Below are 17,243 nucleotides of genomic sequence, written 5' to 3' on the forward strand. Positions count from 1 at the left end.
TTGCTGGATCAGTTGTGAATTTCAAATCAGAAGTTGATAGATTTTAGTTAAGGGAAATGGGGTATAGATAGTTATCTATGGCGATAGATCGTAGACCAGACATGACATAACTGAATGGCAAAAGTTTAGAAGGGGCTGAATGACCTACCCCATTCCTCTGTTCCGAAGAATGTTCCAGAAGATCACAACTGTAATAGAGAACTGTTGCAAAAAAGTTAAGGAAGGAATGGCAAAATCTTTTTAAAACTTGCAAGAATAGTACAGCCTAGTGATTTTTCTTTGGCTAGCAAATCATATGGTCACCATACCCAGTTCCATTGACTTACTGCAGAGTATCCATTTTGCGAAAATTAAAAATAAGGGTTAATTTAGTCTCTCACTGATGTCAATATTTTTATTTAGAGTGCAAGATTTTTTAAAAATCATTTTCAGTTCAGCATAAATCAATGATGGAACTTAAAAGCCTTACAGAATGAATTCAGTAGTGAATCTTCACAAAGACACCTCTCTAGAATCATAGAATCCCTACAGTGCAGGAAGGAGGCCATTTGGCCCATCAAGTCTGCACCGACCACAATCCCACCCAGGCCCTATCCCCATAACCCCACGTATTTACCCTGCTAGTTAGTCCCCCGGGATAATGATTGCTTAGCAACACTGATTATAATTAAACAAATTGTAGGAAATATCAACTAGAAAATCTGCAAAAATAAAAATTGAACAACATCTGAATGAAGAACTTTCTCCCAGATGTTAATTGGTTTCTTTCAGCAGCAGATGAACCCAATGCCTTTGCTGGCGTTTTCAATTTCAAGATGAGACTGCAAATTTATAACTATCATAATGAATCCATAAACAAAGTCAGAATTTCCTATTTTAATATCACAGCTCAGCTATATTAACAGAGCAAAAGTTTGATGTGCCCCATTGAATGAAGAGTAACCCTGGGCTGTCCCTGTCCAACAAAAATCTGGATTATCCACTCTCTGGGTAGCAGGAAGGAGAAAAGATGAGTACAATTATTCTCAGAAGAGAGGAGTTGTAAATCATTTCATCAATGGATTCTAAGTTTCCTCTCTACTGAGAGTGTTTGTGTCATAGGTTTGCTGGTTTCTTTGCAATTCTTTCTTAGTAAGAGTCACAACTCAAGAGCATTTTTCTGAAGCTGGGGTGGGGAGCTAGAGTACAGGAAAACAGAACTCTGCATCCAACTCATTCCACATCCAACCTCAAATGTGGGATACAGTGCAAAAAAAAATCTTCTGCATTTTACATCCCTTGCTTTGAGCACAAAAATCACACTTCCCTTCCCCCACCTCACCTCAAGTCAAGCAATTACTTTTAACCAATAATAATGTTAATGCTCTTTGTGGAGAAATAGCTCTACACAATTACAAACCAGGAAAATAAGGGGAAAGGGAAAATTGTTTGAACATTATCAGAGAGATGCAGTGCTACTGGGTAAAGTGAGAGTTTCATTCAGAATGGTGTGCATACTAATACACCCAGTTCTTAACTGTGCCCAGCTTTCTAACAAATGCTTCAGTCCACAAGTACAGAATCGAAGATAGCTCAAACTGTTTCAAATTATGTTAACAGCACAATTAATCACTTTTTACCATTAACTGCTTTGGAAAATAAAAGCACAACCTGACTGTGTTCCAACAACAGAGACCTATATTCCCACAAATGCGGCGGCACTCAGGTGGCTAGCTTAGCACTAATCTCCTGAAATCTCAAATTCAAAGCAAGCCACCCATATACCTGTGTCACTGGTACACACAAAGATTTACAATTGTAAGATATAGTTCTGAAGGTTTATCCATCTTCATTTTAAGTGGAACGTGGGGACAGCATCCATCTAGTCTTCATTTGTCCTCTTGTAAATCTGCTCCTTTTTGCCTTCCTTCATGGCAGCATACCTTGCCAATGTGAATAGGTAATCGCTTAGCCTGTGAGGAAACAGGAAAACCCAGAGAATCGTTATCATTGCAAAGTATTACAAATCAATATGGTATATTTCTGTGTGAGAGGATGGGCCATTGTAGGGAAATGTGATGACTGACCCACTTTCTGAACGTCACCCAAGTAGGTAATACTTTCATAAAGAAGCTGCTTTTTTAACAAGTGCCTGAGTGAACTTCAATTAATTTTGTGTTTAAATCCAATCGCACTTTCCACATTTTTGCCCTCCTCACGAAGGTGCCCTAAAGCTCTCTGACAGATACCATTTTACCAGTGACGGGACAAGCAATAATTCTACTATTGGGCATCCTCACTGCTATGTCAGCCAATGACCAGACACGTTTCCAGCAAAGACACTGCACAGCAATTAGGAGCTTTAATACAAAGAAGCCAGATAAAATGCCTCTATTGCCTAGCTGAGAATAGCTAGATGTAAAAAAACCTGTATCTGAAAGGATCTCAAGCCTAATGGTCAAAGGTTTACAGGAAGAAACTCTCCCCAAATGACTGGCACCTTTGCTCAGAGAGCCAATAAATTGGAACGAGAAATGCACACATAGAGATGCTTTTGTGGATAAATTACGTTTTCGACAGCGTAAAAGCTTAACTCTGCAATTGCTGTAGTATTCCTGACACTGGCAGCGTTATGTTGGCCATGTGTCCGCAATGTGATTAAAGTATTCCATTGGCCCTACCCATCAACCTGAGTACAAAAAATTATGAAGCCCCACTTATTCAATTTCCCCCTCCCATTGAGCCCAAGATGGAGCCACTCATCATCTGCATTAATACTTCTCTCCTTTAATACAAATACCAGCTTTTCCTAGTGTTCATTTACCCCTCTTGGGCAATTCAGATGGGAATTGTGATTAGTACTCTGGTCTAGCTTTACATTAACCATTTCTATAGCACAAAACCGGTTTACCTGTTGAGGTACCTTGCAGCATTTAGGTCAGCTTCTCCAGCCCGCACAATACAGACCATGCTGTTGAAGAAAATGCGTAGTTAGATGGCAGACTAGTGTAAACTCCAAAGATACTCAGATTTAAGATGTTTTTTTAATTTGAAATTTCTCCCCTTTACTTTTATACTCTATTCATCTGACTCGTCAGAGGATAGCAGCAGCCAAGACGATGCACCACCTATTCCCGAGTGGTCAGCCCATTCTTCATGACCGCTGCCAAAAAAAACATGGTGAGAGGGGAAAGGTTAATGGGGTGGGATGTGGTTAGTGGACAGATAACGAGGGTTGGATCAAAAAAAAGGTTCAGGAAAGGATTGGGAACAGAAGTCAGCGAATGTAAAACCTTTTGTTCTAATTTCCCACCCCATCCCAGTAGGAAACTCCACAGCCTTCACTTGCAACTCCCTACTCAGCAAGATCCAGTTCCGAAATGATGAGACTCTAACCTGTGCTCACCCACTTTTCAAAAATCAGTGAGCAATGGTAAACTACCTCACAAAAAAATCTTTGTTCAACCAGTATGATCAAGCAGATTTTCTTTTTTGTCTGAAACATATTTTGGTAAAGACTGCTCAATGCAACATTTTCTAGGCTGTTTTTAATGCTGATCAGGTTTACGTGAGTCAACTATAGCACACTACACAGAATGTTGAAGCAGCTGGTTGACATGTTAATTTTTTTTATTCATTCAAGGGATGTGGGCTTCTCTGACTAGGCCAGCATTCGTTGCCATTCCACAATTAGTCCTACTATATTGCTGGTTCCAAATTAGAGGTTAAGTAGTAATCCTGCTTTGAAGGTATCCACTCCCAAAGTTTCTCCCACTCCCTTCCGAAGGCATTGTTTCATTCTTGGGTACAATTTTATCATTTCTACTGTCACATTCAAGTGGTCATTATAGAGTCAGAGGTTTACAGCATGGAAACAGGCCCTTCGGCCCAACTTGTCCATGCCGCCCTTTTTTTTTAAACCCCTAAACTAATCCCAATTGCCCACATTTGGCCCATATCCCTCTGTACCCATCTTACCCATGTAACTGTCTAAATGTTTTTTAAAAGACAATATTGTACCCGCCTCTACTACTACCTCTGGCAGCTTGTTACAGACACTTACCACCCTGTGTGAGAAAAAATTGCCCCTCTGGACACTTTTGTATCTCTCCCCTCTCACCTTAAACCTATGGCCTCTAGTTTTAGACCCCCCTACCTTTGGGAAAAGATATTGACTATCTAGCTGATCTATGCCCCTCATTATTTTATTCTATAAGATCACCCCTCAGCCTCCTACTCTCCAGAGAAAAAGGTCCCAGTCTATTCAGCCTCTACTTATAACTCAAACCATCAAGTCCCGGTAGCATCCTAGTAAATCTTTTCTGCACTCTTTCTAGTTTAATAATATCCTTTCTATAATAGTGACCAGAACTGTACACAGCATTCCAAGTGTGGCCTTACCAATGACTTGGACAATTTCAACAAGACATCCTTCAAACGTAGACTGCTTAATGGCAAAAGGAGATCTATTGGATAATTAGTACTGGATATTGAGGCCCAGTGGATAATTGTAATGTCTATAGTCATGGACAGTTGCGATTATTAAACTTTGCATAATCAAACGTAGACCCTTTCTACTCTGAATCAAAATATCATGTTAGATTGTGTATTCACTTGGCCAGAATGAGTTTTCTTTTCGTTTTCTGAAGTTTATTTATTAATGTCAGAAGTAGGCTTACATTCACACTGCATAGAAGTTACTGTGAAAATCGCCTGGTCGGGTATACTGAGGGAGAATTTAGCATAGCCAATGCACCTAACCAGCACATCTTTCGGATTGTGGGAGGAAACCGGAGCACCCAGTGGAAACCCAACGCAGACACGGGGAGAATGTGCAGACTCCACACAGACAGTGACCCAAGGTCGGGAATCAAACCAGGGGTCCCTGGTGCTGTGAGGCAGCAGTGCTAACCACTGTGCCAGGTTTTATATAATGCTCAAGATTATGCAGTACTTCCTTACGTTGCAGTCCCCTTTCAATTACATTCTCCATGGCAGCACTATTCACCTAAATGGAAAAAGGTAATGAAAGAGGCAGAAAATATCGTTGGGATGGCAGTTAAACAAAGATCCTGTTCATTAACTCACCTCCTCTCTGCCCTACGACAGATTGATCGCGCCAAGTGCAAGGTTGCACTGCATTTTCCTCCTGACTGCAAACAAAAAAGGATTGTGGCAGTCTGTTCAGTGGTACACAAGATATAAACAGTAAGCACAAAATCTGAGTCAGTGGATAGTGTAACATCAGCTTTTGGACACAACAAATGCATTTGCCAGAGAAGCAGTGACAAGTTTTACTCCAATGCCCAATCATGGTCAAACCATGAAGAAGGGCACAAGGGAGGTGAAACTAGAGTTTGAGTCACTACTGTGCGTCCTGCTTATGAATTATTGGAAACAGCTTCCTTCGATGGTAAATAAGAATGGGGCAGAATAAATATACTTCAAACTGAAATATCATGAAGCAAGGTTTTGAGCCTTTGAAGAGCCGATAGGTGGCATGACATTTCATTTCCATTAACATGACAGTCTGATGTGCAATTCACGTGAAACTTCAAAATGTTTTCAGCGCTTTTAAGAAAGCGAATCTGTAAATTCGGATTTTCCCATGCTTTTTGTTATCAGAGCTGTGATGGTGGGTGGGTGGTGGCGGGTGGGGGTGACGGGGGAGGGGGACAGTTTCCTACCATGCCCCTTCCAGCATTCTGTGGACAGCTTCTGAAAGGTTCGTAAATACGTCCCAAATGATAATCGTCCTTCTGGGATGGATCAGGCCCCACTTCCAATGAAAACCACTGTGTGCAATTGCACTGGTGGACAGTTATGGCCAGATACACTGTCCACCACTCTGTATGTTGTTGCTCTGAAACAGAGAGTTGCAGATATGTGAAACTACCCACCCCATTCCTGAGATTTCAGGCACAGCTCTTGAAACTGCCCTGCTCTGGAGGCCCAGCCACACTGACCAACAGAAAGATGTGTTTCTTTTGCTTAAAACCAGTTTTGTGGTAAATATAACTGACGTTGAAAGAGGGTCTTTTTATGTCTTCAATGAATCCACAGCACGATAAAGTACAAGAACACAAGTGGATTTGCAAAATACCTTAACAACATGGCAGCACTCTGTTACAAACATGTGCTTTAGCTTGGTGTCATGGGAATTAAGATTTGAGTACAGCATCCTGTGGGAAAGAATCCCATGACATACGTACTGGTAAGATGAAGTTCGTGAGAGGTGGGAGATGCTCCGTATATCGATCAATCCACTTTTCCAGCTCTATCACTGGCTTTTCACTGAATGCTGTTCTCTCTAGTACAAACACACAAAGGATAAATCAACAATTTAATCATTGAATCCCTACTGCGCAGAAGGAGGCCATTCAGCCCATCAAGTCTGCACCGACCACAACCCTAACCAACCCCTATCCCTGTAGCTCCACGTATTTACCCTGGTAGTCCCCCTGACACTAACACTAAGGGGCAATTTACCATGGCCAATCAACCTAACCCACACATCTTTGGACTGTGGGAGGAAACCGGAGCACCCGGAGGAAACGCAGACACGAGGAGAATGTGCAAACTCCACACAGACAGTGACCCAAGCCGGGAATCGAACCTGGGCCCCTGGCGCTGAGAGGCAGCAATGCTAACCACTGTGCCACCGTGCTGCCCCAAAAACGTCCTGGGCTCACTATGGATGTTAAAGAATCCTGTGTAAAATAACTAATTACTAAGTCAGTACTATGCTGTGTTTTAAATATTGTTAAGCCCAGTTACACACAGTACAGTGATGTAGCTGAGACATCAATACAGCAGCTGCAATATTGGCCAACCAGCAATGCTGTGTTGCAAATCTCAGCTCTTTACAAAGGGGAGCAGCTGAGCACAGGCTAGTTTCACTCTGCTCTAGCACCATCTTGTGGCACAGGCAGACTTAGCCCACCTCTTTGCACATTAATTTCTTGAGGCAACATGGCAGGATGTCAATGTTAGAAATACGATCCCTTCTAAGAGTAAACCAGGAGTAGCCACAGTGAATTGAGAAGAGGTGATGCTCACTGAAGTGTGTATTTAAGAGCTGGGTATTTCCTCAATATTCGGTGAATAGTTGTGAATCATCAGGATATCTTCTGCTGCTTAATTCGGTAACTGGATAGTCACCCTGTTCAGTTTAAGTTTATTTATTAGTGTCACAAGTAGACTTACATTCACACTGCAATGAAGTTACTGTGAAAATCCCCTAGTCGCCACACTCCGGCACCTGTTCAAGTACACGGAGGGAGAATTTAGCATGGCCAATGCACCCTAACCAGCACGTCTTTTGAACTGTGGGAGGAAACCGGAGCACCCGGAGGAAACCCACACGGACACGGGGAGAACGTGCAGACTCCGCACAGACAGTGATTCCAAGCCAGGAATCGAACCCAGGTCCCTGGCGCGCTGTGAGGCAGCAGTGCCAACCACCATGCCAGGACTGGAGTTTTCTTGTGGACAGGGACCATTCCCAATTTCAGCTAGTCACCCTTTTCAAATGAGAGGAAGGGAAATGCCCGAGATAAGTGAACGACCACACGCTACCCTCAAGCATTGCCTAACTGCTCATTCAGGACAACACCAGTTGATGTTTGGGGAGGACAGCCTGTTTACTATCAATCAGATAATTTGTGTCGGTGGGGATGGGGGGTGTTACGGATTCTGCAGGAGGAGAATTAAAATTAAATCAGCCTTAATTGATTTTTTAAAAAATTCCTTACTAAGATGGCTCTCTCGTGCAGAGGAGATGGGAGTCGCTATGTTGGATCCAATATCCTGTAACACACACTGGACCTGTGAAACAAGCCAAAGAAAATGCAATGTTTAATATAGTCATTGTAGATTACATCACAAAGGTAGTGATCATCTCAGGTAGCTGTTCTTCACGGTGTTTATACAAATTACAGATATACCATAGTTAATCAAATTCAGTGATGTTGGCTACCTCGTAAACAATCCTTCATCTTATATTCAGGGGTTTGCTGGTACTGCCTAATATTTGATAGTACAACTCAGAAGACCCTAGTGATTGGAACTAGATTTTCTGCCTTTCTAACCTGTGCTTCCATCTTTCAGCAAGTGGACGATTTACCCTCAAGAGATGAGGCTCGATACAATTATTAAACTGTTTTATTTACCGTAAAACAGCTGGAAAGGCGGCGGCTAAGAGGGGATCTTATTGAAACATATAAGATGATTAGAGGTTTAGATAGGGTGGATAGTGATAGCCTTTTTCCTCTGATGGAGAAATCCAGCACGAGGGGGCATGGCTTTAAATTGAGGGGGGGTAGTTATAGAACCGATGTCAGGGGTAGGTTCTTTACCCAGAGGGTGGTGAGGGATTGGAATGCCCTGCCAGCATCAGTTGTAAATGCGCCTAGTTTGGGGGCGTTTAAGAGATCCGTAGATAGGTTCATGGACGAAAAGAAATTGGTTTAGGTTGGAGGGTCACAGTTTTTTTTTTAACTGGTCGGTGCAACATCGTGGGCCGAAGGGCCTGTTCTGCGCTGTAATGTTCTATGTTCTATGTTCTATGTAACTAAATGAGCTTCACTTTTTTATAATAAGCTACACATCTAGACCCTTTCATGGGCTGGGTGAGTAATACTGATGTTATTTTTCTTTCTAGAAAACCTTAAACTTCAAAGACTGTGCTCCGGCATCTTCTTGTCAAGGCTTGATATTTGCAGATGGTTAAAACCAAAAAGAATGCCTAAATCCCTCCTTTCTTTCCCTTGCCTCCACTTGGGTCATCTCAGATTCTTCTCTTTCTCAACATCTCTATTTGTAGGAATAGGCTATCGACCAATATCCACCATAAGCCCAATGACTCTCAGTTACCCTGACCACACTTCCGCTCATCAAGCCACATAACGGGTATTGCGGTGGATGGCCTAAAGCTTGCTCAAAGCGGTAGGTTTTAAGGAGCTGCTTAAAGGAGGAAAATGGGACAGAAGGGTTGAGGAACTCCAGAACATAAGGCCTTGGTAGCTGCACAGCTACTCACTATGGAAGCCAAAATTAAATTGAGTGTAGATATTTGAGGGCTATTTGTTGGGGAAAGTTACAGAACAAAGAGATCTAGGGGTACATGTTCATAGCTCCTTGAAAGTGGAGTCACAGGTGGACAGAGTGGTGAAGAAGGTATTCGGCATGCTTGGTTTCATCGGTCAGAACATTGAATACAGGAGTTGGGACGTCTTGTTAAAGTTGTAAAAGACATTGGTACGGCCACACTTGGAATACTATGTGCAATTCTGGTCACCCTATTATAGAAAGGATATTATTAAACTAGAAAGAGTGCAGAAAAGATTTACTAGGTTGCTACCGGGACTTGATGGATTGAGTTATAAGGAGAGGCTGAATAGACTGGGACTTTTTTTCCCTGGAGCGTGGAAGGTTGAGGGCTGATCTTATAGAGGTCTATAAAATAATGAGGGGCATAGACAAGGTAGATAGTCAATATATTTTCCCAAAGGTAGGGGAGTCTAAAACTAGAGGGCATAGGTTTAAGGTGAAAGGGGAGAGATACAAAAGTGTCCAGAGGGGCAATTTTTTCACACAGAGGGTGGTGAGTGTCTGGAACAAGCTGCCAGAGGTAGCAGTGGAGGCGGGTACAATTTTATCTTTTAAAAAGCATTTAGATAGTTACATGGGTACAATGGGTATAGAGGGATATGGGCCAAATGCGGGCAATTGAGATTATTTTAGGGGTTTTTAAAAAAGGGCGGCATGGACAAGTTGGGCCAAAGGGCCTGTTTCCATGCTGTAAACCTCTATGACTCTATGGCTGTGGGGCTGAAGATGAGTATTGAGATAGATAGTGTCATGGCCATGGAGGGATTTGAAGCAAGGATGAGAATTTTTAAGATTGAGGATCGCTGGACCGGGAGCCAATGTAGGTCAGTGTGTGAGTAATGAGTGAAGGGGACTTGATGCGAGTAAGAACATAGATAGCAGAGTCTTGGATTACCTCAAATACATAGAGACTAGAATGTGGGAGGCTGGCCAAGAATGTGTTGGAATTGTCAAGTCTATAGGTAGTAGGGTCATGGGCAAGAGTTTCAACAGGAGATGAGTGGAGGCTGCTGTGGAGCCACGTGACTTTAGCTGATAGGCAGTCTTAGGACACTAAGGGGCAGTCTTAGCAATGGCGCAAATGTGAAATCAGAGCTCATCTTGGGGTCAAATATGACACCAAGGTTGCAAACAATCTGATGGTAGGAATCATGGCAGTTCTATAGGAAGGATGTGATGTACTGGAGAGGGTGCAGAGGAGATTCACCAGGATGTTGCCTGGGATGGAGCATTTGAGCTATAAGGAGAGACTGGGTAGGCAGAGAAGGCTGAGGGGGGACTTGATTGAGATGTATAAGTTATGAAGGGTTTGGACAGGGTGGATAGGAAGCAGCTGTTCCCCTTTGTTGAAGGGTCAATAACAAGGGGACATAATTTTAAGGTAAGGGGCAGGAGGTTTAGGGAGGATCTGAGGAAAGATTATTTCACCCAGAGGGTGGTGGGAGTCTGGAATGCACTGCCTGGGAGGCAGAAAACCTCAAACTTTAAAAAGTACATGAATAAGCACTTGAAATGTCATAACATTCAGAGCTATGAGCCAAGTGCTGGAAAGTGGGATGAGTGTCGATTCAGTGCAGTTTTGTTGGTGCAGATTCGATGGGCCAATGGACCTCTTCCGTATTGTATGACTCTATGGCCAGCTTTCTTTTCCTATTCTACGAATACCAAGGTCAATTGTGTGGCATCCACCAACGTGACTCTTATTTGCTGGTTCAGCTCTGACCTGCAACTTCTCGTCTATACAGCTGAGCATCACGTTTGATTTAGCTCAGTTGGCTGGACAGTTGGTTAGTGATGCAGAGCGAAACCAACAGCGTGGGTTCAATTCCTGGACCAGCTGAGGTTATTCATAAATGTCTGCCTTCTCAATCTTGTCCCTCGCCTGAGGTGTGGTGATCCTCAGGTTAGAATCATAGAAACACTACAGTGCAGAAAGAAGCCATTTGGCCCATTGAGTCTGCGCCGACCACAATTCCACCCAGGTCCTACCCCCATATCCCTACATATTTACCTGCTAATCCCTCTAACCTACGCATCTCAGGACACTAAGGGGCAATTTTACCATGGCCAATCAACCTAACCTGCACATCTTTGGACTAAATCACCACCAGTCAGCTCTCCCCCCCAAGGGGCAAGGAGCCTAGAATCATCTGGGACTATGGTGACTTTACTTACTTAAAGTAGAATACTTCGACATTACACCATTAGGAACATTGAAAATTTAATTACTTGAAATCACTCATTTTCCAGGTAAATGTTTTTTTTTTATTTTTCAGTTTGACTCAAAATTGGACATTAAGTTACGTAAATGAAAATGACAACATAAAAAAAGGTTAATCAGTATTGGTTTTACTTAGCTCATAAAATAATGTTCCTGAATCCCAAGTCTTATAAACTTTTAAAAACAAGCTCCAGCAACTGCCACATTTGATGACCCATCTCAAAGCATCCCTAAGACCATCAATAATCTCAACTGCACCAGAGATTAGATAAGATAAGGGTGTTCTTAAAAGGAGTTGAGGAGAAAATAGAGAGATTTTGATAGAGTACTTAAGAAGAAGAGGATCAGTAACCAGAGGGAACTTAGCAGCGGGAAGACACTTCAGACCCGAGTCTATTCCACCATTCAATTAGAACATGGTGGATTTATATCTTAACTTGATCTATCCACCACATTCCTTTAATATCCCTCGGCTAGCAAAAATCTCAAATTATACATTATTGTGCTAGCATCCACTGTTTCTGTGGGGGGAGTTCCCACACATCCAAGCCTGTTCGCATGAAGTGTTTTCCTAACTTCTCTCCTGAATTGTCTGGTTTTAAGGAATCCCCTTGTCTGAGATTCCTCCATCAGCTCTATTTACTCTATCATTTTCTTTCAAAATCCTAAAAAACCTCAAACAAAATCACCCCATTAACCTCCTATATTCTATGAAATACGAGTCTCTTTACATAATCTCTCCTCATAATCTAATCCTCGGCATTGTGGTAACACACTGGTGAATCTACCATGTACTCCTTCCAAAGCCATCATGTCCTAGGTGTAGAGCCTAGAATTGAACACAGTTCCCTAGATCTGGTATAGGGGAGTAGGACTAATCGCCTTTACAGAGATGGCACAGGCACAATGGGACAAATGGCCTCCTTTGGGTTATTTGATTCAATGATTAACTGTACCTTGCAAAGTTCCGCCTCAAACTCATGACCTTGGTCCAAGGAGAACTCGACGGCCAGCCTGAAAAGAAACAACAGACAACTGTTATGAACACCAGACTTACCTCCTTGTCAAAAACAGAGGTCAGGAATTCCAAGTCCTGACAGTCCTCGGAGTTTCTGCAAACACGCAGACCGGGAGCGGGCTGTACATACACAGTTCTGCATTTTAAGTTCTTAGAGCTGAGAATGAGCTCAGACCGTCAATGCATGAAGAAAACCCAGGTCATGTGATGGGCACACCATTGAAAACAAGGATCCCAGGCAAGGGACAGGGAGAGATCCCAAAGGGAGAGAAGACAGGGAGGGGTCCCAAACAGGGGACAGGGAAAGAAAGAGGTCCCAGTTAAAGAGTAGATAAATGGTTATGGTTAGCAGACTTTAATTGAAGAGGGCTCGGAGAAAGCCCTGGTAATCGAAGGTGGCGGCAGAAGGCTGGTCACTCAGTGCTGTGGGCCATTGGGGCTAAGGTAACCCTTTGGAACAGTAGTGTTCTGCTTAGCATGGCCAAAGTTGTGCTTGCAAATCAGTGCTTGAGTGCAGATTCAGGAATCCAGGGGAACTGAGTCTCAGGATACAAGACTGAAACCTTCTGAGGTGGGTTGATGCTGCCTAGGTTGGAGTGTCTTTTGGTGAGAATTCCAAGCCAAAATCTTCAAAAATGAAGACTGGAATCCCTCATGAGAAAGACAAAGATTCAGTGAGATTAGTTGATACACAGCATTACTGACATCTGGAAGGGTTGTTGAGAAATCTGTGGAATTTTCTCACATTTTGCATTTATCGTGCAGTGTGTTAGACCAGTTTGTTCATTCACATCAACCTCATACTAACCCTGAATATTAGAGTGCAAGACAGATTTGGTAAATTGTTTCATCTTTCTGACCTTGTACAATAAAGTCTATTTTCAATTGTTCAAAACCCATGGGATCTTGTGGCTTTATTCACTGAGCAAATACCTTGAATCTCCAAACTTTGTCTACTTTAAACGAACTGTTATTGGTCCGTAACAGTTCACATCCACGTGAAGTGGAAATATTGTCCCTGAAACCAATCAGGTTTCGATGTAAGTTCCAGCAATGAAAGAACAGTGTGCAACCCAGACCATTGGTTTATTGCAAAACATAGAAAGGCGAGTTTCTGGTGGTTCAGAACTGTGCATTATATTTGTACTTCTTCTCTCACACCTATCCACATGTTGTCCCTTTCCCTCCCAAAGTTCCTGCTCGAGTTTGTTTCCATGGATGCAAGCTGAGGCTAATGTTCATGTAAAAATAGTGAACATCATTTAACTGTGATGTGGAGTTGCTGGCGTTGGACTGGGGTGGGCACAGTAAGTAGTCTCACAACATCAGGTTAAAGTCCAACAGGTTTATTTGGTAGCACGAACTTTCGGAGCGCTGATGAAGGGGCAGTGCTCCGAAAGCTCGTGCCACCAAGTAAACCTGCTGGATTTAACCCGGTGTCATTTAACTGTGGGAAACATCACAAGCAATATTCTTATCCAATACCCCCCCCCCCCCCCCCCCTCCCCCTCCCCAAATAATCTGGAGGAGTGAAAATCCTGGAGTCGTTTTCCTTCTCCAAAGCTCAGGAACATTGCAGCCAATTATCTTCCATAACCTGCTGCCCTAACTAAGCTAGTTTAATGGCACACAAAGGATTAAACCTTCTTGGTCTGGAGAGTTCACTCAAGTAGTACAAGCATTCCACCAGCTCAAGTTTCTCAATAGCTCCCAATATTCTGCAAACGTTAAGGATTACATACCCGATTGCAGATGTCAACTCATCTGTATTGCCCAAAGCTTCAAACACATCATCATCTTTTCGCCTACGTTCCCCAGTGAATGTGCTGGAAAACCCTTTAAAACATGGAAATTATAAGACATAAGAAACAAACATCTTTGAAAGGCTCCAAGAGTTCTGAAGATTAATTCAACAAAGAATTAAAACTAAATTATAATTACAGTTGAGCAATTCTTTTCATCGTGTTATCAAGGTGTGGACAAATGTCTAAAGGATATTCCAACCCCAAACACGTGGAAGTTAAAAACCCCACAGAATTGTTTTATATTACATCAATATTGCTTTATATCATATTTGAAATTTTATCCATCTTTTCTGACTCCTTTACAAAATCTAGTGGAGCAGCTCTAACCCTCAGCAATGGGGCAAACAGTATCATTGCAAACCTTTGTCTCCAGTTTTTGTGTAAATCTTTGGAGTCTTGGGCTTCTCTGTTTTGGCATTAGAACTGCAAAACAAAACATTGGTTTAAAAAACTGGAGAAACACATTAACTGCATAAGCTATCTCCAAAACAAAAATTATCTGCAGGATCATCTAAAAGTTTAGTTGTTAATGCATCAACCACCAAGCAATTCCACAGACATTATCTGTTATCTTTCAGTTAGCTGGTGAGGGCAGCAACTGATCTGTATCACTGGGTTGAACAAGGATGGCTCTTTTTTAATTATAATTTGGAGGAGTCTTCCCTTCCTGTCGGGAAACACTTCAGCAGTCAAGGACATTCAGCCTCTGATCTTCAGGTGAGCGTTCTCCAAGACGGCCTTCAAAACACATGAGAATGCAGAATCGCTGAGCAGAAACTGATAGCCAAGTTCCGCACCCATGAGGACGGCCTCAACCGGGATCTTGGGTTCACTACACTACATGTAACCCCCACCATTTGGCCTGGACTTGCAAAATCCTACTAACTGTCCTGGCTTGAGATAATTCACACCTTTCACCTGTGATTATCCCTCTCTCCACTCGCATTGTCTGTACCTGTAAAGACTTGCATTCCAACCATTATCTTGCAATTGAGTCTCTGTCTATATATGCCATGATTGTGAACCCAACTCTCCACTCACCTGGTGAAGGAGCAGTGCTCAGAAAGCTTGCGATACCAAGTAAACCTGTTGGAGCTTAACCTGGTGTTGTGAGACTTCTTACTGTGTCTTTTTTATTCATCCATAGTCCAGGATTGGATTACTGACAGAAAGCAAAGAGTGGGGGTAAATGGGTGTTTTTCTGACTGGTGAGGTGCGCCTCAGGGATCAGTGTTGGGACTGTGTTTTTACAATTTACACAGATGATTTGAAGTTGGTGACAAAGTGTAGTGTGTCAAAATTCGCAGATGACACTAAGATGAGTGGTAGGGCAAAGTGTGCAAAGGACACTGAAAGTCTGTCTTCTTCTGCACTGCAGGGATTTATATATAAAAAATTATTAAAATGCAACATCAATATTTATTATTAAAAATTCAATTTTATTTATTTAATCATGTCTTATTGTGTAGCCAAAAAAAACACCTGTAAGATTTTTTCTTATGTTTTCACATGATCGCTATTGCTGACAGGACTTTCCATTCAATACCATATATTAGTGCAATTGAAATGAGCCCAAATTCAGTGTTTGTTGTTTGGTCAAAGGTCTTTCAAATGAAAGCACTTGTCAGTTTCATCTCCAGGTAAGGAGCAGGAAACAATTGGAGTTCTTTTAAAGATTGTTTTCACGATTTAGTTAAGATTGTATGTTGCCCTCTTTTTAGGTCAAACCAAATAAACAAACTCAGATTAAGTCAGGATTTGTACCAAAATGTTAATCCACATATTGAAGTTCATAGGAGGCTGTGGAACTTGATTCAATCTCCCCTTTATCCCCTCTGTCAGAAAGCAAAATCCCAGCAAAAGAAATGAGTAATGCTAGCACCTGTAATACTGCAATTCCAATTTACAAGACCAATTCAGACAGGTTGAGGCAGCACAGTGGCCTCACAGCACCAGGGGCCCAGATTCAATTCCAGCCTTGGATGACTGTCTGGCTGCACGTTCTTCGTGTCTGTGTGGGTTTCCTCCGGGTGTTCCGGTTTGCTCTCAGTCCAAAGATGTGCAGGTTAGTGGACTAGCCATGATAAACGTGCAAAGTTATATGAATTTCGGGGCGGGGGGAGGGGGGAGTTGGAGCCTGGCCTGGGTAAAATGCTCGTCAGAGACGGTGCAGACTCAATGGGTCAAATGTACTCCTTCTGCACTGTTGGCATTGCATGGTTTTACTGGTGGGGGTTGGTTCTGCTCAGTTGGACAGCCAACAAGGTTCAAGTCCTGTACTGACTGAGGTTATTCATGAAGGCCCCGCCTTCTCAACCTTACCCCTCACCTGAGGTGTGGTGATCCTCACGTTAAAATCTGCACCAGTCAGTTCTCCCCCTCAAAGGGGAGGGCAGCCTATAGTCATCTGGAACCATGGTCACTTTTCACAGTAACTTCACTGCAATGTTAATGTAAGCCTACTTGTGACTAATAAATAAATAAGTTTCACCTTACCAATTTTGCCTGTTTATTTTCCCCACTTTTTTTTCCCATAAGGGCTTTGTTATTGAAGAGAAACACAATTTATATCCATCCAGCAGGATGGTCCCATTACCTGGAAGGGTTTGTGATAAAAAGTTCATAGAATCATAGAAACCCTACAGTGCAGAAAGAGGCCATTCGGCCCATCGAGTCTGAACCGACCACAATCCCACCCAGGCCCTACTCCCATATCCCTACACATTTACTGCTAATCCCTCTAACCTACACATCTCAGGTCACTAAGGGGCAATTTTATTGTGATACAGCAGTAAGTTGTAGGGTGGATAGCCAATGTCAACACTTGCCTCCCCCATTTATTTCCCATCCCTCTTCACACGGTGCTCACCTATCACTGTCTGTGCTGCAGTAGCTTGGCCGGCTCCATAACCAGGCGGTGGCCGCCGCTCTCCGCCGCTGCAGGCAGGCGGCCAGCCTGAAGACAGCCGGGGACATCCCGCCTCTCCCCGCAGCTCCAGCCCTCAGGCCACCTCCAAACCCCGCACTCCGATTGGCCAGGCCCACTCAGCCCACCCGCTCCCCATTGGTCCACCCCGCCTCGCGGTCCGATTGGGTGAAAGCGGGATCC

General features: G+C 42.9%; 1 protein-coding gene across 1 annotated transcript; it reads right to left on the minus strand.

Annotated features, from left to right (window-relative positions):
* Positions 1–148: 148 nt before the first annotated feature.
* On the minus strand, positions 149–17,161 carry mmab (metabolism of cobalamin associated B). Its single transcript, XM_078227279.1, has 9 exons — positions 17,004–17,161; positions 14,496–14,557; positions 14,072–14,165; positions 12,268–12,325; positions 7,734–7,806; positions 6,192–6,289; positions 5,068–5,132; positions 2,891–2,950; positions 149–1,952 (listed from the first exon to the last, which is right to left on the minus strand). Exons 1-9 carry the CDS (start codon positions 17,108–17,110, stop codon positions 1,862–1,864), a joined length of 708 nt encoding a protein of 235 aa, XP_078083405.1. The 5' UTR covers positions 17,111–17,161; the 3' UTR covers positions 149–1,861.
* Between the last annotated feature and the right edge of the window lie 82 nt (positions 17,162–17,243).

The sequence above is a fragment of the Mustelus asterias genome, chromosome 13 (genome assembly GCF_964213995.1).
Source record: "Mustelus asterias chromosome 13, sMusAst1.hap1.1, whole genome shotgun sequence".
In the NCBI taxonomy this organism is placed as follows: domain Eukaryota; kingdom Metazoa; phylum Chordata; class Chondrichthyes; order Carcharhiniformes; family Triakidae; genus Mustelus; species Mustelus asterias.

Bases quoted from the DNA above. Each gene is read 5' to 3' on its own strand.
- mmab (XM_078227279.1), bottom strand. From the start codon at position 17,110: ATGTCCCCGGCTGTCTTCAGGCTGGCCGCCTGCCTGCAGCGGCGGAGA. The intron at 12,326-14,071 runs GTATGTAATCCT...GTTTCTTTTCAG, and splicing joins GAGTTGACATCTGCAATCGG to GCTGGCCGTCGAGTTCTCCT. The intron at 2,951-5,067 runs GTGAGTTAATGA...TTTCTTCAACAG, and splicing joins TGTCGTAGGGCAGAGAGGAG to CATGGTCTGTATTGTGCGGG.